The 19,117-nt window shown below is 38.9% G+C and overlaps 2 protein-coding genes across 6 annotated transcripts in view; both read right to left on the bottom strand.

Moving 5' to 3' along the window:
- Positions 1-33: 33 nt before the first annotated feature.
- The window catches only part of LOC103154837 (extracellular serine/threonine protein kinase FAM20C-like), a 61,679-nt gene continuing 42,595 nt past the window's right edge, over positions 34-19,117 (bottom strand). For both annotated transcript variants that reach the window (XM_016663072.1, XM_007576258.2), the window contains exons 9-11: positions 2,176-2,257; positions 2,001-2,060; positions 34-1,133 (exon numbers count right to left, since the gene is read on the bottom strand). In XM_016663072.1, coding sequence (XP_016518558.1) covers positions 881-1,133; positions 2,001-2,060; positions 2,176-2,257 — 395 coding nt within the window. In that variant the 3' untranslated portion in view covers positions 34-880. The remainder of the gene's footprint in view (positions 1,134-2,000; positions 2,061-2,175; positions 2,258-19,117) is intronic.
- Positions 2,457-19,117, bottom strand: part of dnhd1 (dynein heavy chain domain 1) — a 34,423-nt gene continuing 17,762 nt past the window's right edge. For all 4 annotated transcript variants that reach the window (XM_007576257.2, XM_016663069.1, XM_016663070.1 and 1 more), the window contains 19 exons: positions 18,691-18,790; positions 18,304-18,418; positions 17,973-18,159; positions 17,268-17,370; positions 16,942-17,070; positions 14,698-14,889; positions 14,110-14,529; positions 12,021-12,444; positions 11,399-11,497; positions 11,123-11,299; positions 10,113-10,291; positions 8,132-9,124; positions 6,500-6,668; positions 5,640-5,714; positions 5,250-5,472; positions 5,080-5,171; positions 4,857-5,006; positions 3,455-4,071; positions 2,457-3,055 (listed from right to left, as the gene is read on the bottom strand). In XM_007576257.2, coding sequence (XP_007576319.1) covers positions 2,639-3,055; positions 3,455-4,071; positions 4,857-5,006; positions 5,080-5,171; positions 5,250-5,472; positions 5,640-5,714; positions 6,500-6,668; positions 8,132-9,124; positions 10,113-10,291; positions 11,123-11,299; positions 11,399-11,497; positions 12,021-12,444; positions 14,110-14,529; positions 14,698-14,889; positions 16,942-17,070; positions 17,268-17,370; positions 17,973-18,159; positions 18,304-18,418; positions 18,691-18,790 — 4,861 coding nt within the window. In that variant the 3' untranslated portion in view covers positions 2,457-2,638. The remainder of the gene's footprint in view (positions 3,056-3,454; positions 4,072-4,856; positions 5,007-5,079; positions 5,172-5,249; positions 5,473-5,639; positions 5,715-6,499; positions 6,669-8,131; positions 9,125-10,112; positions 10,292-11,122; positions 11,300-11,398; positions 11,498-12,020; positions 12,445-14,109; positions 14,530-14,697; positions 14,890-16,941; positions 17,071-17,267; positions 17,371-17,972; positions 18,160-18,303; positions 18,419-18,690; positions 18,791-19,117) is intronic.

Raw genomic sequence — 19,117 nt, 5'->3', positions numbered from 1 at the left:
TTATGTAAATAACACAAACTAGAGAGCAAATAGAACAATTTGACATCCCCTTTTAATGTGTTTCAATTATTTAACACATATTAGAACATTTCCTTCAGGCATTAAGAAAACATCATAATCCTAAATAAATCTAATGGTAATAAATACTGACAAAATACATCAGGCAGGCAAACATCAAAATATTTAGGTCTTTTTTCTGAGGACAGCACACAAATTAACAGGATAAAACCTAAATGAAATGTACTGAAAACGAACAAGTCATGGAAGGAATATCAGCCCCCGTTTAAATAGTCATTATTTTAAAACATAAATCTCATCTTAACAACACAAAATGTACAAGACAAAGACTCATAAGAATAAAACCCACTAACTCGTTGAGAAAGTACGGCTGAAAGGTGAAATCCAGCCTTTCTGTGCAGGAAAGCTGTATTTTCAATACTGAATCACAACATAGCAATAAAAAAAACAATCGGTGGGCAGAGGAAGCAGACAGCAGAGTGCTATCCACAATATGAAAGTTTGATGAGTTGGCACATTGACGCTGGAGGTCCAGACTTGTCAGATTGCACATTGCACTTGTCAGAGTTTCCAAACAATAACAGAGGCGCCGCTGACAGAGTGATCAAATCTCAGGGGTGTTGTGTGACTTCAGTATGTGGCAGTATTTTGCAACCTACAAACCAGACTGTTACTTCCAGTTCTACCGTATTATAGTGGCTTTATGGCAAAAGGTGCGACAAATACTGATCATAAAAGCATTTTTGTGTTCTGTCCATGGATTATGTATATACATTACTGCAACTGCAGGAATTGCAAAATGTAATCCTGACTTTATGTTTGGAAATAATATGGGTTGTGTCCTTATAATTTTTTCATTCTCTTATTTCACATCTGCGAGGTCGTCGTAGATGACATCTTCGGCCCCCGGGTCGTCTTTATGTTGCTCTTGGCAACGACTTACAGTCTCCAGCACGGTTTTCAAACGTCGACTCAGAGCGGCGAGGTGAGGCTCGGACAGCAGCGGGGCCACCTTGTGAAGCGGGTCCTGCGACAGCGACGCCCTCATGACGTCACTAATGTGGTACTGAGGCAGAGACAGAAGACGGAGGCGCAGCCAAGTGGAGCGGCGGATTCTGAGAACGGCACAACAAAAGGGACAAATGAGAGGAGAGTAGTGAGGTTAGATAGGGAGCGAAAATAAACCAGATATTTAATGTTCCACAGTGTTTCCACCCTTTCAATTTTATGGTGTGACAAAGACTTTAATGAGTTTAGATGTGATTGGATGCATAATTGTAGAGTTGCAGGAAAATACATGGCTTTTAAGATTGATCGGAAATTAAAAAAAACAAAAGGTGTGGCATGCGCTCTCTGCAACTAGCATTTTTACACATCTAGAGACCGACATTGTTGCCTATTCTTCCATAAAAAAACAGCCTAAGCTCAGGTAGGTCAGATGGACAGTGTGTGTAAACGGCACTTTTCAAGTCTTGCCACAAATTTTTAATTGGATTTTGACAAGAAAATTTTATTCAAAGGGCTGTATTGTGTATTTTTCAAGCACATAGAGCCATCAACTATGGTAACTATGTTACCATGAATTGATATGAAAATGCTGTATATATATCAAATTAATCTGATGTTGCAATTTAATGCCCCGAAATTGGGCTTCTTTCTCTTTAAGAAGCTTCTGCTCTTTCTGACAGTCTGCCTCCAGGAAGTCGTCACCACAGAAGGCCTCCATAAAGCTTTTTACAATGTTTTTAGGAGCCCTGCACTAAAAAGTAGTTCCTATGGAGCTCAGCAGTTGTACAGTCCCATCAGGTGTTTGCTAATTGCCACTAGTCTGATGGAGCTGAGTGGGGGAGTGAAGCGGGAGCACGGCTTGGAGATTGCTGGAAAAAGTTGAGTTTATATAATACCCCCCACCCCACCCCCCCGCTCCCCCAATTTGGACAAACTTAAAAGATTTAATCATTTTCTCTCCTTTCTTGTCATACCTGCAGCACTGTCGTAGTGGGGCTAGAATCGAAGGTTCATCTTTTGAGTGACGCCCAAATCTGAATCCACAAGAAAATAAAAGTAGCAAATGTGAATAAAAATGTTTCTGGCAAAAAAAACAAAACAAAAAAAAAAACTGCTAAAAACTGCATTAAAAACCTGTAAAATACTCACGCTCTCCCATTGTCGAGATGCAGCAGGAAAGTATTGTTGCCAAACTTCTCGAAGGTTTCATAATGATGCCTGTCCAGGTTACCTAGGAAAGAAGAAAGATGTGTTCCATCTTTCTCATTTTACAAAATGGATATACATTGTTTTTCATATAATGTTCTCCTGTTTAAGAAAAAAAAAACAGCTTTTTGGTGATTCTTTTAAATATCTACTTATTTACTCATGCACCTTTCAATCATTTGCTGTAGAGGAATTAAAGAAAACTCAACAAAACAACGAGAAACTCCCAGTTTTAACAAAAAAACTTTAATTAAACCCTCCTTTTAAAACGTTACAAAGTTGAAGGAAATCTACATAACCGTAGATTTTGACACTTCACATTAAGTTAAAAGGATGAATCCCATCACGATAAAGCAGGCGTTAGGCGACCTCACTCTGGGACAGAAGTCACAGCGGCTCAGAAGAGTCAGAGTGTGCTCACTAATCTCACCCTTCTCAAGCTACACAAAGCAGGATTGAGCTTGGCACAAAGAGGAACTTTAGTGATTATGTTAACATCGCTCAGTTCCCAGGTCCCGCTCTCTCCCTCCTCGCTCACATAGATGGGACAGTAGTAGACTGGCAAATGCGAGGCAGTCGGCGTGGCTTGAAGATTGCCTGCATCTGTTAAAAATGAACTTTTACAAGACAAGGTATCTATTGCAGTTCTTCTGCTCCTGACTTGAGCCTTGACACTGAGAAACGGCATCGCGCACGGCAGAGGGGAGACGGCTTCCTGCAGGGCTCCTGTCTCTGGGTCCCACGACGCCCCTATCAGCTGCAAGCCACACAGACGCACGGCGTCCGCACGAAGCAAGACGGGGAACGTGCCCTCAGGCAGAACCTGAGGAGGCAAAAACAACAAACGTTACGGCGATGAGTCACCTGGGTGTAAATCCATTGTATTTATTGAAGCAGGAGATCAGAATTTTTGAAGTGAGGTTCTGTTGAGAGGTGAGGGTTTCTAGTGACAGTTTTAACAAATATGGAAAACACTTTTTTTTTATATAGAAGTGACACACTGCAGCTTTAATGTGACATATACAGTAACTTGTGACACTTAACTGTATCTTTTACAGTTAAAAACTTAGGAAAAAAATTGTAAAATAAGTAATGAATAAAGTGTGGACATCATCCTACGTTGAAGTGTTCAGAATTAATAACCTGAAAGTGTGGCAGTACTTTAAAGACAAGAAACTCACTTTAAAAATCCTGCACTACATCTGAAACCTTTAACCTCAACCTGAAAATGTAGTATTATATCGCTGACATATTTGTAATTTTCCAGAGCAGCCTCTCGCATCAACGCCAGCAGAAAGCCTCTGGGCTTTCTGAAAGCTGCCAGTCGATAAGCATCTGGTGGATGTGAGGCGCCGTCGTAGCCAAGATAAGCACTGAGCAGCTTTGCCCTCTCCTCCAACCGAGACAAGTCGGTCAACTTCAACAGGGAGGCAGAGAACGCAGTGTACTGGTCAGACTGCTGGAGCTGTGAGAGGTGCACGGACACCAAATCAATGAGATCATCCCATTCGGCCTGGAGGAAGTCACGGACGGGATTGCGGAAAGCGGCAGCCTCTTCTTTAAATCTGCTGTCTTTCTTGCGTGTGAGGTAATTCTTCAGATCTTTGAGTCTCTTTTCTGCTATGTCCGTTGGCAGGTTGGCAGTCAGATCCTGAGTAGGGCTGAGGCTCCTCCTTGTTCCCAACGGTGATTGGGAGTCCTGAAGGAATACATTTAGATTGTGGCTATTGATTTTGTCAACTTCGGGGGCCACATCGGCACTGAAGCCGAGCATCACCAGGTTGCTGATGGCTAAATCCAGAAAACGTCGATCCAAAACATGAAGCAGGCTTGGTAGATCTATGAAAGGAAGACAATAACATTGTGTTAATGCTGAGCATATTTCCAGAAGTACAATAGTTTTGACATGTTTACTTCTTGTCTAAGTTATTTAAGTAGACTCTTAACATTTGAGCTGTGCTCATTTATAATGCTTTATACAGAGAGGGCTTTGCCGCTTGAAATTGTTTTGTCACTTTACAGCCACAAACCTTCATGTCTTTAGGGAAATTATAGGAGTCTTTTTACAATGCTGCACTGTTTACTTTTGCTTAAATAATTATATGATGAAATATCGATGCTCTTACTTCAGTAAAATTTCTGGATTCTCTACCCACTCTCAGTAACTTCAATGAAAGAAGAACCAAAACTTCACCTTGACACACACCTGCAGGTTTTGCATATTGAAAGAAATCAATTTGGAAAAGTGTTTCTTTTGCCTGATTTTGCCATTTTGTAATTATGTTATTGATAGAAATTATTTTCATATTGGTGCAACTTGATACAACTTGTTTATCCAAGTTGTAGCAAAAAAATATGCACAAAATTAATATGGTCAAAATACTCACTTGCCTAATAATTGTGTACAAAGTGTATAAAAAACACATCCAAAAGCACGTTTCGCTATCCTTTCGTTTCACACGTAAAATCACGTAAAATCACAAAACGCAGCGATAAACTACATGGATGTAACAAAACAAAATGTGTACAATTTCGAAAGACTGAAAATACTTTTGCTCAACGGTGAAAGAATATTAAAATATTTAAAGTCTATTAACGGCATCTCAATAAGGTTGCATAGTTACCATAATGGGAGCAGCCCTTGATCATTTCTGAAAGGATGCACGGTCCGTTGCCTGAAAGGGACGGCTCTATAGTGAAGCAACACTTGGCGATACTCTCCACCAGCTCTGAATCTGCAGAGTCTATTATGTGGCAGCCGTGAACAACAGCGGCTGCAAATACAAGCAACACGCGGTTAAAGCGGGCTCTGAACTAGAGAGACCGCTGTATTCTTCCACGCCTTACTTGCTATGTAGCGTAAAACGTTCCATTTGTCATGGCACCGACCGGTGAAGTAAATATATGCATCTAATAAAGCAATGAGGTCCTCTTGACACCTTTATGAAAGGTATTAAAAAAACTGCACATTCAGAACTGAGAAAATTTGCCGTTTTCATTACGATGTTGTTACTTACCAGTGATACGTTCTTCCAAAGCTAAAATATTTATAGGTCTGCCTTTGCATTAGAACTGAGTGAAAAATGGCACAGCGGAGAAGCACCTTCATGTCATCTGCATCATGTGACCACGACTGATGCTGACTGACTGAGAAAACCTGCCTGAAGGAAACACTCAGCTCCTCTTTCAGATTCGAGGGGGAGTCAAAGCACAGCGGTAGGGCCCCCACTCTCACTGGGACTGTGAACAAAATAAAATGTAAATAAAACTGCACTCCTTATGACGACATAGCTGTCGTCATAAGGCCAAGTGCCATGGATGGTTATAGAGAAGAATTGTTTTGAATGGCAGATACTGTACTATATTCATAAATAAACAGACCATCATTAAACAAATATAAACTATACCTGGTAGAAATTTGGCTGCATCTTCTCGATTTACAAACCACAACCGAAAGCACGGATGAACCAGGAGAGTGTCCTCTGGAAGTTATGGAAGCATGTGGATAGAAAAACAGACGGATTAACAGAGGAACTAGCCACAATATCTATTAAATATGTTCTGAATTTACAATAGAACAGAAAGAAATAGAAATAGGCTCAGATGGCAGATATTCACACAATGGAAGAAATAACCTTCACAGTCAATTTTAAGATAAAATTATTTTCCAAACAATACAGTTGAAAGTATATATTTACAAATACCGAATAAAAACACGCATACACACGTTTTCCTCACTGTCTGAAGTTAAATCAGACCAAATTTATTGGTTTAGAATTACCTAAGTTATTTCTATTTGCTAAATGTCGTAAAACATACTGAGAACATTTATTTAGAGTTTTTTGCCATCAATAATTTGGAAGGTTTGTGTGAAATGAACAATAATAAAACATTAAAGACGCCCCTGGATTCTAGTTTCCACTTTATTACCAAGATTCATGGACTCAATCTATGGTACTGTTGATCTATAGTTCCACATAATGCGACACCAGTTATGGTTCATATCTCTGGCTTTTGTATCATTTATATTCTTACAAACAAAAAAGAGAAGAAAAAGATTGTCATGTGCTAATTAATGAAGGCTGTTTTTCTTTTGTTTTTTTTTACTGAAGTCATTCCTACAAGTCTGTATTTATTTCATTTACCATAAGAAATGGAAATGTCACTATTTGAAAACAAAAAGTAAAAAAAGAAAGAAAGGGAGAGCAATTATTGTAATCAGTGGGGGGTAAAATGGACTGCTGCTGAAACGGCTGAACGACCTTACCTCTGAGGGAAGGGGTCAGCTGTCTGAGGCGCACCACCACCTCGCTGTCCCACTTGTCCAACAGGTGACAGTTGTTGAAGACCAGCCAGTGGCCCTCACTGCTGGCTTTGTCCAACATTAAAAGGATCTCTTCTTTATCACACGGTCCCCCAAATGCAATTACTCTCACCTGGGCCAAAACAGATGTGAAAGAAATAAATGGAAGAAATTAGAACTTTTTTAATGAAGAACTCACCGTGCATTGCAAAAGTATTCACACAGCCCTTCAACTTTTTTCACATTTGTCACATTAAGCCATACATTTTGATCCAACGTATTGGGATTTGAAATGATACAGAGCAACTCATGAAGGAAAACAGGACACATGCTGCAGGATATAACGTTTTTACATTATATCACTGTCAACACTGTCACCATGTTGTGACGGTATTATATGAGACGGGTAATCTGTGAAATGGTCGAGCTCCTCCACCTCCTCCCAGTGCTGCTATTGCCGTCTAAAGAAATGTACCGCTCCTGGTTGCAAACAACCAATAAGAACCAGGAGGAGGGTTTTAGCACTGTCAATCATTTTGTGTATGCACTGCTCAATGTGCTAGTGGCAGAGAATCAATTACCGCCCCAGAAAAACTGGTTATCTGCCATCATCAGTGGCCGTGCTAACTAGCCTTAGCGTTCATGACAAACTGTGCAACCAGGAAGAAGGTATAGCATAGCAGAAAGATATTGTGCACGTACAAGACCATGACTAACAGTCCTAAAATCTGCCTCCTGCTTCCGATTGGTTGTTAGCACTGGGAGAAAGGAGAGGAGCTCACTTTCTTTCTCAGATTATCTGTCTCATACCGAAAAGTGACAGTTTTAACAAAGACGTAGAAATATGTATTTTTTTAAAGGTACACACTGAAGTTTTAAGCAAGAACTACAATGGAATATCTTCAATCAAAGCATATCCACTTGTTCTTAAAAGGCCCAATCAGCTGTTGATTCCAGTTGTTCTTAGTTCAGTGATCATGTTTGCAAAGAACAATTGACAAAAGAATATTAGCCTCTAGTTGTGAAATGCTAATAGTGACAAAAACCAATAGATCAGCTACTGCAACTGCAACAAAAGATGTACATGTAGAGTTTCACTTCTACTTCACAGTTATGTGCTGCTTTGTGTTGGTCTCTCATAATTAAGCATATAACATTGTTGTTTTAGTGTAAATAATGTGAAAAAGTTCAACGCCAGGCAGGACAACATGGCTGGAAAACGTATCATGATGTAAGAGCTCTAGATCAGTCGATATAGATAATTATTGATACGTTTTTTTTTGTTTTTAAACTTTAAAACACTGTCAAATTAGTGATGCAACCTTTTCTATTTCTTTCCACTTTCCAAGCCTTTATCCTGCTTGCCTACATCTCCCAGAATGCTGTGCGGTTCTGGATCAGAATTCAGTGAAATTATTGAAAATTATACCAACTGATACCGATCATGTATCTATTGACACTTGTATTGTTATTGATTCATTGTCCAGCCTTTGTTCAAGGGGAATATTTTTTATCCAAAGGAATTTAATTTATGCAAATAAGAAACTGAAATAATTAACTGATAAAATAGTTAACCAATTAAAATGCACAGCTCACCTCTTTTTTTCCATCTTTGTGGGCCAACCGACGTATGAAATCAAGAGGATCGATGCTTATCTTCATATCTCCTTCTGTGCTTGGCAGTGTAAAGATGATGGGTGCGTTGAATCTTGTCAAATATTCTGAGAGAACATCTGGGTCCCCAGAGGTTGGAGCTGCTGCCGTTTTTGAAGACAGTAAAAGCAAGCAGGCGTTCATAGCGTCCCCTAGTTTCTTTAGGCAGTTGGTGCGGATGGTTTTCCACAGGATAGCCCTCTGCAGCAGCGAAAGGTGAGAGTGAGAGCAACGCGGAACGTTCCCTACTATAGTAGAAGAAGTGAAGCGCAGATATTCCTGCCACTGTGTGGGAGCAATGCGGAGCGAATCAATTAGCTTGTTGAAACAGGGAATCTTCTCCAACAAGATTAGCTCTGAGTGAACATTTGAAGGTATCCAGCTGGGTAGGTCTAAGAATTTTACTTCAGCATCTCTGTCTGCAATGTCTTTGATACCCCTGAGGAAGATCACCTTCTCTACCTGAGTGCAAAGCTGGTTGTGCTGGAGTATTTCCAGAGACACCAACAGTTTCAAAACGGCAAAGTGTCTCCTGAACAGACGTGGTCTGTAGTTGTGCAGCAGGTGGTGCGCCATCATGTTCATAACCTCTGGTAGCATGATCGTTCCCACTTTCCCAGTTGGAAAGGATGTTAATGGCCTGATCTTTTCGTTGAAAGCCTCTTGCATCACTTTCCGGAATTTTTGCAGGGAAAAGTAATATGCAGGAGAAAGACGGGACACAGACTGGACGGTCTGGTAGAGGGCGGCGCCCAGATTCATTAACAGACGAGGGTCGGCCAACAGGGACTCCTGGTAGTCCAGCTCTTCTCTTAACTTATTCTTCTCATCGTGCAAAGACTCCATTTCTTCTTCATAGACATCCAAACGAGGCAGAAAATTATGATCTTTGAACAGCGCGCAATTACTCTGTAAAATGTAGTCTATCAGTCCTTCCTAGGAGAAGAATTAGAACATTAAGTACAAATACAACGTAACAGAATAACAATTCATCAGTATTTAACATGATTGTTTTGCACAATGGCAGTCTTTAAACTAGGGGTGCACTGATCCACGGTTTTCACTTTCAACCCAGATATATGAGGTTTAGTATCGGCCGATACTGATCCGATACAGAAAATCAGTGCTGAATTGGTTTAAAACAAATTACTTTAAACAGAGATGTACTGAATTACACATTTGCTAACTGCACCAGTTCAGCACACCTAAACACACCAATACCTTCCAAACTTGGTCAAATATGTAAAAGCGACACAACTTTAATTTATTCAGTCAGTGCACTTAGGAGTAGAACAGCAAATGTGAAATAAATGACAAAGTGAAACTGACAAAACCAATAGGTTAACTATCTTGGTCAAATATGTAAAAAATAAACTCAAATAAATAATAAATCATGATGTCACTCAGAGCACAAACCAGGGTTTCCCCCAGTGTATTATAAGCCTGGCGGCCCGCCATGCTTTATTAGCCCCCCCGCCAGGCTAAGCGTTGCTCGTTTTTGTTTTTAGGAAAATTATATATATATTTTTTTGTAAGCCAGATTGAAAGCGTCTCTTTTGCTCTGAGCGTTTCACTGGGGGAGCAGATGTATTCCTAAAAGAGAGTTTTATAATTGATACATTTAAAGCTGGCAGAGCGGACCAATCACACAGCCGGCGCCTTTACATGTTGCCCCCCTGGTGGACCGCCTCGGCACCCTGGCCAACGGGCTTAGCAAGTTTTCTGAGGGAAACCCTGACAAAGCATAGATACATTTTTCAATTTTGGGACCGATACAGATATTAGTGTCAGATTGGTGCATCTCTACTTTAACCTTGATTAAAGCTTGACCTCTAAATAAATAACTTCCAAGACTAAATTTGTACAATTTTCAATAAGCCAACACAACAGAAACACACAGAAACAAAGAGTCTGCCTAAGTCACCTCGGCTGAGACCAGTTTCTCCTGCAGGAACTGATTGTAATTCTGGAATCGCGCGTGTTGCATCAGCAGCACTTTGCAATCAGACTCCAGCAGCTGTGTCAGCAGCAGCTCCCGGATCTCTTCTGAGCTCAGAGAAAGGTCAACCACAAGCACTTGAGCCAAGATGGACGGATCGATCCCTGGGGAACAGGAGTAAACGAAACCTTGAGTTATTACTTTTAAATGCGCAGGAAGAGGTCATCACCACAAAGTCAACCTGTTTCCTGCTCAGCATCCATGTCGGGTTGTAGATGTCCTTATAACCTTATCATCCCTTCAAGATTCAGCCATGTTTATAAAAATAGCTCTATGTAAAAGTACTTGCACGCCTTGAGGGTTTTCATGTTATGATCTTACCTGAAAAAATGTGAAACAGCTCCAGAGATGGAATTTATTACATGTTAGGACATGAATAAAAGCCACCCATCAAAACAAATGTCTTCACACTTAGTCTAATATTAATGTAAGGAAGGTGTTCACAATAATCAATTAATCAATTAATTTCATGATACATTAAGATGAGCAAGATAATTTCTATTTTGAGGATTAATATTTTGTAATATGTTTAACTCAACATTGTAAACAGATTATAATTTGTTTCTGTTTACAGCTTCTGTAAACAGAAACTTTATAATCCATTTTAATTAAGGTTTCAGCTGTTTGTGGTTCTTATTTCTATTTATTGTTTTTGGTTGCTTGTTTTATTTTGGATATTTAAAATATCTCCCAGTTCCCGTGTTACCAGCTGCTTTTACATCATCAAACTTTGTTAGTCTGTGAGAGCATGTACTTGCATCATTATTCTATTATCAATATGTTACAGCCTCAAAAAACCAATATTACCATTTATCGCAATAATTTTTGGGACAATTGATCATCAAGCAAAATTTGTTGTCGTGACAGGACTAAATGTAAGAAAAATTGCTGGTGCAGATGATATCAGCTGAGACACCTGCAGCAGATGTTCTTACCACTGTTAAGCAGTCTGACAGGCAGAGGTGTGCTGAGGAAGAGGCGGAAATCTGGATGAACAGGTTGAGGAGGCTGCTCTCGTCTATAAAACCAAATTCGATTTGGAGGCACCAGTTTTGCCAGAAACTCAGGACTAGGCTTGGCACGTTCCACATGAGTAACAAGTACATTCAATCCTGAAAAAAAAAAAAAGAAAGGTTTGCATCAGTATTTGACTTATAAAAAAACACTTCATTATTTGAACAATAGGTGCTTTATTTGGTTATTCGAATCACCTTTCTCAGCAGCGAGATCCAGCTTCTCATTGAGCTCCGGATCATCAGCACACAGCACCAAATCACACTCTAACTCCCTCTCAAGAGTTGCAATCTTTCCTGGACAGGAGGTAAGTGAGATGTATTGACTCCTAGCACAGACTTGAAGAGGTTTCAAAACAACTTAGAAATGAGACTCAGTGAACTGCACAAGATGTGATGTGAATATTAACCCAACAGACAAACACAGAGCCGTTATTAACTTTGAAGTTATATCAAAGCATATCGTTTGGTCCAATTAAGAGTGTGGCACGACTTGAAAGTCAATGTTCACAAGTAGCAAAAATACTGATGTTTGTTGTTGTAAATTGAGATAGTGTTAGGATGTTCAAATGGTATGAATACTTTTAAAAAGCACTACATTCCCTCCATAAGAAACAGCAAATAATATGATCAAAAAATAAATATAGTTAGTTTTTTTTTATTAGAAAACAAAAGTGGCAAATTCTTTATGGTGCTTTGTTCCGATCATAAAAATGTTAATGCCATTAAATTAAAATAACTTTGTGCCTAACGACTGTGACTCCTTGTATTAGATCAGTTCAGGTTAGACAGAAATAAGTTCAACACTGAGAGGACCTACCTCTTGTGAACCACTTCTCAGAGCTCAGTTGGAGGTGTTGGTAAGAGTCTGCCAGAAGAGGCCAGTGGAAAACACAGGCCTCGTTGTAGCCCCATAGCAACAGCTTCACTCTGAGTCTGGTCGAGAGCGTGTCCTCAAGCTGCCAGTCGTTTATTTCTAAAAGCCAACCCAGAGGCAGCGGCATATTCTCAGTCACGGGGATGGGAAACCCAGGAGGGGGAGTAATGGTTTCTGTGCCTCTGTCGGTAAACAGGGAGCTTCTGATGTCTTTGGGGTTTACGTCAATACGTCGAGTCCGGCAAAGTTCCATCCACTTGTCCTTTAGATCTGACCGTATAGCAGCCCCAAATGGTCCTAAGTATGAGATGGTGGCCGAAATAATAAGGGCGTCACCAGCTATCTTCTGACGACGCGAGTCCAATTTCTGAGGTAAAATAAAAGAGAAATTTGTTACCGCTCCTAACAGTGCTGTGAAAAATGTTTTGCCTCCTTGCAGATTTAATGGATATTTCAGATCATCAAATTAGTTTTAAGATTAGTGGAAGGTGACCTAAAAAAAAGGAGAAAAGTTTCTATTTTATTTATTTGCGAAATGTTATATCTAACCCAAAGCTAAATAATGAATTAACAATGACTGACCACATTTTTCAGTTCAGTCTTATCAGCCACCAAGACACCGAATTAAGGGTTTCAAAAGGTCTCGCCGGCTGAAATTTAAGACTTTTTAAGACCATTATGAATAAAATTTAAGATCAATGTCACAACAGAAATGTACAAAAGTAATGCTTTATTTACCAGGGGACCAAAACAGTAAAATTTCTGTGGTCTTTGGATGTAGCCTTGTATGGGTTGGCAACAGAAATAAGCCAGTGTTGAAGACAAACGTCGTCCAGCCAACAGCTGATAAATTTACACTTACCCATGAAAAGAGCAAAAATGCTAGTTACTTACTAGCAAGTATTAGCATCTGGTTACCAGTAGCTTTAATGGCCTTGAGACAGAGAGTGCAGAGAGTGATATCAGCATGAGACTCAAATGATGTCTCAAAAATGGTGGAAAAATACTATCGGAGCAACTTGATAATTTTTTTTTACGGCACAAAAGCGCCGTAAAAAACAAACAAACAAAAAAAACTGATATAGTTACAGCAAATTTAAAAACCTGTAGTTAATGTATTTAAGGCCAACATACATTTTTTTAAATTGATTTAAGACATTTTAAGGGCTTAATTTTATGTCAATGTCAATGTCAAATTTATGTATATAGCACTTTAAAACAAGTATAGAATTGCACCAAAGTGCTGTACAAGAACGACAACACAAATGACAAAACAGAGCACAAAACAATACATCAATTAAATGCCAAAGAGTAAAAATGAGTTTTAAGAAGTGATTTAAAATGATCCAGGCTGTGGGCAGATCTAATCTGGAAAGGTAAATTAATCCATAAAACAGGAGCAACAGAAAAAGCTCGATCTCCTTTTCCTCTTAAGTTGAGTCCGAGGAACTGTCAGTAATAACTGATTATTTTATTATCAGTTATCAGTTTTAATTTTAGACTTTTTAAGGATGTGGGGACACCCTGTTCGTGAGGATCTGTGTTTTCTGTGTATTTATTTTGAGGTTTTTCTGTATTTAGTTCTGTTCCCCTGTGAGTCTCTGTGCCGTCCTGTCCTGATTGATCCTAGCTGCGTCTCGTTCCTGTGATTACCCTCCCGGTGTATTTAATTCCACCTGATGTCTGTGTTCTTTGTCGGGTCCTCGTCGTGTTTCGTTGTCTGTCCGCTCCCAGTTCTGCCTGTGCCTTGAGTTTGTTACCTGTTTTCACCATTAAACATCATTTCATCATGACTACCTGGGCCTACCTGCGTCTTCCTCACCACCTCCACAACCACATCATGACACTGTTACTCCCAGAATCAAGTTATCACTTAAACTAAATCTGCCTGACAACATGAAGCAGGCAAAAAATATGTAAGGGGACAAATACTCTTTCACCACATAGCAAATAAATGCCAAAAAATAAAAAAATTAAAATCTGGGGAAATGATTCGTAGAAAGTGTGGGTTTAGAAAGCATGTTTGTATCACCTGAAATTCAGCATTCCAGTTTTGGAACAGCATCTCCACACGCATAGCACATCTGCTGGCAGCTTCTTCTTCTTCCTCAGATTTGTACAGCTGGCGTTGGAGGTCCTGCAGCTCATTTTGAATGTTTCGAAACTGTTTCTCGTAGTTCTCCAAGTGCTCGTTGGTCTCTCTCTCTCGCTTCCTCAACAAGTGCAGCACACGCCGTGCAGATCCGGATTTACCTTCAAATTGTTTCTTGAGCAACAGGTTATGTTGCAAAAGGCAGCACTCATACATGGCCTGGATCCATCGGCACAGGGACTCACAGGCCCTGCTGACTTCTCGCACAGCCTCTGGTTCAAACAGAGGACTCTCAATTATCTCTTTAAGCTGCTCCAGCTGCTTACCGGTCATACTGGAACGATCAAAGAACTGCAGCTCCTGCGTGAAAAAAAAAAAGACTGTCAAAAGCATTCAACAAAAGTGCAAAAAAACGATTGTCTCATTGGCGTATGAACAGATGATGATGAATGAGCACTGCTTTGATTTGCATTGCATTCTGTGTGATATTAAGAAGGTTTTACTCCAAGACACTTTCCCTTCACGCACCTGAAAAAAGTTGGGCTGTCCGAGGAGATGCTTGGCATTCTCCCAGCCTGCCGGACGGTTAAACATCAAACACATAGCGTCCATAATCTTCACCACCCCCTCTGGTGGATCCCTGTAGTGACGCACCTCCTCCAGGTCAGCTTGATTCAAGCAATTCAGAATCTCAAGGCCTGCCATGAAAACTGATTGTATCTTGAAGAAGACAAATCAAAAGAGAACAACCGTAAACTACTACGTCCCAAAATGTTCGACACAAAGTTACAAAACAAAGGGCATTAATGTAGTTTTGGACAAATGTTATACAGTGTCTTGCAATGGTATTTTCTTACATTTTAAACAAAACATTTTCATGTATATAAAAAGTGAATTTTATTAGACCAAAATGCATAGCAACGAGATGGAAAGAAGTGGATATGTATTCAGCCAACTTTAGTATCCAGAGCAAGCCAAAGCCATCAGAATATGGGTGGGCAATATGATATGTGGTACTATTGTGATAACGATTAAATTGACGATAAGAAGTACTTATTACTTTTTTTTTTTTTAGGTAACTGTATGGCTGTGACTGCATGACAGCAATCATCGCCGTAGGCTTCTTTAGGACACAAGTCACATAAAGAATTGTGATTTGTAACTGTATTTAACCATATTTTACATTTTTTGATATCTATTGATGCCCCTTTTGTTGAACGGTGGAGAAAAATAGCAGAATGAATTCCAACAATAACAGCATTTTTAAACATAATTGACTTGAATTTATTGTGGCAACAATTGTTTAAAATCTTATCATGATAAGAAATTTATCAGGATAAATGATGAGCGATACAATAAACACCCATCTCTGCTTTAGAGTCACTTAAGTTGTAAAGAGAATCTAAATTCAGTATCAATTCAGATGTTCAGTGAAGGCCTGAAAGGTTTATCAGAGAAAAGTCGTGAACAACAGAGCTATGGAGAAGAAACACAGCAGACAGTTCAGAAAGAAAGTTGTGGAGATGTTTAAGGTGGTTTGAAGTAATAGTTAAAGGTAATTTTATTTATATTGCACATTTTCAGCAACAAGGCAGTTCAAAGTGCTTTACATGAATTAGAAAAAAATAATACAAACCAAACAACAAAACCAAAAGAAAGACAGAAAGGTAAGAGTAGCAAAAAAAAAAAAAAAAAGCTAAATGTTGGTTCTACATATTTGATTCTTGTTCTGGGTTACTAAGTACTCCACAATTTGTAAACTAACAGGAGTTTCTCTAGGGTCTTGCTCCAATATTAAAAGTATGAAGCTAAATGTTGGTCTAAAGCAGAGGTTCCCAAACTTTTTCTTCTGCGCCCCCCCCAGTGGTTTCCAAACATTTTCTCCCCCCCCCCCACCCCCCCCTATGGCTTTCTAATTCTTTTGGGGGGGGGGGGTGAGTCTACTTTTTTGGGGGCGCTGAAAATAGACACCAACATCGGTAGCCTACAAGGTACTTGTTAAGCTTAAGGTTCTGTATTGATATTAGCTAGTCATCTTTTAGCTAACATTACCTGCATCCAACAGCTTCACTCAACTCAGTCGGTTAGTTTGGAGGGAAAAGCTGTGAAAAGTTCTTTGCGTTTTGCTGATTTGCTGCCGTGATTCTAACACAAACCTACGTAGCTCCACAGCAGCAGCAGGTCTCCTTCACAGGTGGAAACCCAGCACGAGCGTCGTAGCGCTCATGTTGCGTTTAAAGGCGGCTCGGAAAAACAGGTTACAACATGTTAACAACAGACTAAACAGTTTTAACTGCTGATAAAAGTGACAGAGGACACAAATATGGGAAGTGTGGAAGCCTCTACTGTATCAAATTGACATAGGAATAACAGAGAGTTGGTCATTCTAAGGTAAAAACCCAGCGCATACAGTGTTCATGTTGTTTTTTTTTTCTTCCGGCGTGTTTCCGGCACCCCCCCTGCAATGACACAGCGCCCCCCTTAGGGGGCGCGCCCCACAGTTTGGGAACCTCTGGTCTAAAGTAATAAGTACTCCAAAATGCATACTCTAACTGGAGTTTATCGATTAGTGAGGTATAACACTAAGTCTGGTTCTCCATGTTTGAAACTGAATTTTCTGGCCTACATGAATGTGTGAGGGAAAACGAACAAAGCAAAAGGTGGTTCAACAGAGTATTGACTCAGGTGGGCTGAATATACACCAGACTCTTCAGCTCTATATTTATGAAAATTGTTGTCTTGTTTTTAAACCAACCAAAAAAAAAACATTACCATATCTTCAAACTGTGAAACCATCTCTTCAAAGTGACCCAGTTTTTCCTCTCCATCAATGCGACTCTCCACAGCTTCTTCATATTCAATCTTCAACGTTTGTAAAATATCCATGAGCTCCAACTCAAGCTTTTAAATAGAGAAACAGAATTTGAAAAAAAAGTCACTTCAAGCGAATTCTGCAAATGTTCTGTTCTACTCATTACTAGAGTAAACTCCAAAGGTAAACAACTGTTTATAATAAACATTCAAAAATATTCTAATAACAAACAAAACTGCAGTAGAATTTAATTATATTAGAAGTGCAGTAAATTGCTTTGCATTACCTTCCGTGCGTTAGCCATCTGTTCTTCCAGTCGCAGTAAAATTTGTTTAGACAGTTCAGATGTTTTATTCACATCATCCAAGCGTGTCAGAGCATCAGCAAATCTGGAAGAAATATCATATTTCAGTCCAGAAAAACCACGTGTGATATATTATATTTATCTCCATTAAGGAAAAAGCTGAACCTGACTTGAATGTTAGACTTCTCAACATACACATAATTACAAATGTTATGGCAACTAAGGAAATAGTATTAAAATTAGAGAGAGAAATGTTTGATTTTAAATATTTTACCCTCGTAACAGTCACCATATGTCTGGTTTGATGCACAACACTTTATTTTGTTTGATATTATATTTTGTTCTCAATAAGCAAAAAAAGGAAAGCAAAGTGTAATATTATTGTTTACAATCCATTATCACAAGAACTGAAACTGTTTAAAATATTCTGATTCTGCTTTACCCTAGTGAAAAACAAATGTACTGTACTTTAAGTATACTACATTTTAAAAGACTTAAGTATATTTGCAGTCAAAGCTATCAGAATTGTCAGTATGTTTGAATGTTTTTATAACACATCTTTTTTTCTGGAAAAGCTATACACCTTATTATATTTTATGTAGCTGAGTGTGTCAATGACATATTTTTGTCAATTCAGGTTTAACCTTAAAATGATAAAAAGCTGCAACAATACTGCAGAACAGCTACCTGTCATGTTTGCTTTGCCATTTGCTGTACAGTTTGTTGTAAACGTGGGCAAAGCAGGTAACGAACTCCAGATAAGTCGTAGGGGTCAACGGACGAGATTTAACAAAGATAGAAGAATGCTTAAAAGAAGACTGGTGGATTCCTGCCATGGCCACAGACAAGCTATCCATTGAGAACTCTATGGGTGCTTTAAAAAAAAAAAAAAGAAAGGATAAAACACAACCACATAAAGCCAGAGTTAATTTTTCACAAGGAGCAAAAAAAGGCAAAAAAAAAAAAAAGAAGAAAAAAACACGGTTAGGTTTAGATGAGTTCTATTGACGGGACTCACTATTAAAAGGACACATTTTGAGGCTCTGAATAGCTAGTTCTGCCAAAGACTGAGAGGACCATGCCTGGTAGACTTCCACACAGCAGCTGAGCTTCAGGGCCTTGGTTAATTGGGCCTAGAATGTAAAAATATGCAAGAAGTAAAATATTGTTGCACAGAACATTCCATTTTTTTGCCCAGGATGTTGGTTTTATCTTCCTAATGACTGCATGTACAGTAAATACAATAGATCTGACATCTTTAACCTTGACAATAAAGTTACTGTTACAATGTTTTAAAATAAGGTATGTATTTTGGATTGTTTATCTATAAAAGTGAACATAAAATACATTTTTTATGACAGCCAATACAAAGTTTACTTGACACACTTAATATTTCAGCACTTACATTCCAGGGCTGTGTTTCTTTGTTTTCAGGTAAATCATTGACTTTCGTGAAAGACATCAACAGGATCACGTGGATATGTTTGTAATCTTTACCAAAAGACCTTTGGATCACAGAGAAAGACAGAGTTGAGAGTTCATACACAAAAACCAGTAAATTTTGAACAATTCCATGCCATGTATATGTATATACTTATATATATTCACAATGCTATAAGATTTTAAAAAATGTTTAAATTAAAACAAAATAGAAACTCAGTTCAAAAGAGGAACATTTATCAGGCACTAAATTACATCCAACATTATTAATTACATCCAACTAAATACCTGTACATCATCCTATATCTTAAATGTTACAAAATACTATGCAGAAAGTTCATATTTTTCCTCTTAAAGTTGCAGTATATCGCTTTTATTTAAAAAAATTACGT

This window comes from Poecilia formosa, unplaced genomic scaffold, assembly GCF_000485575.1.
Source record: "Poecilia formosa unplaced genomic scaffold, Poecilia_formosa-5.1.2 Scaffold403, whole genome shotgun sequence".
In the NCBI taxonomy this organism is placed as follows: domain Eukaryota; kingdom Metazoa; phylum Chordata; class Actinopteri; order Cyprinodontiformes; family Poeciliidae; genus Poecilia; species Poecilia formosa.
Note: the sequence above shows the minus strand (reverse complement) of the source record. Positions and strands in the feature narration are given on the sequence as shown.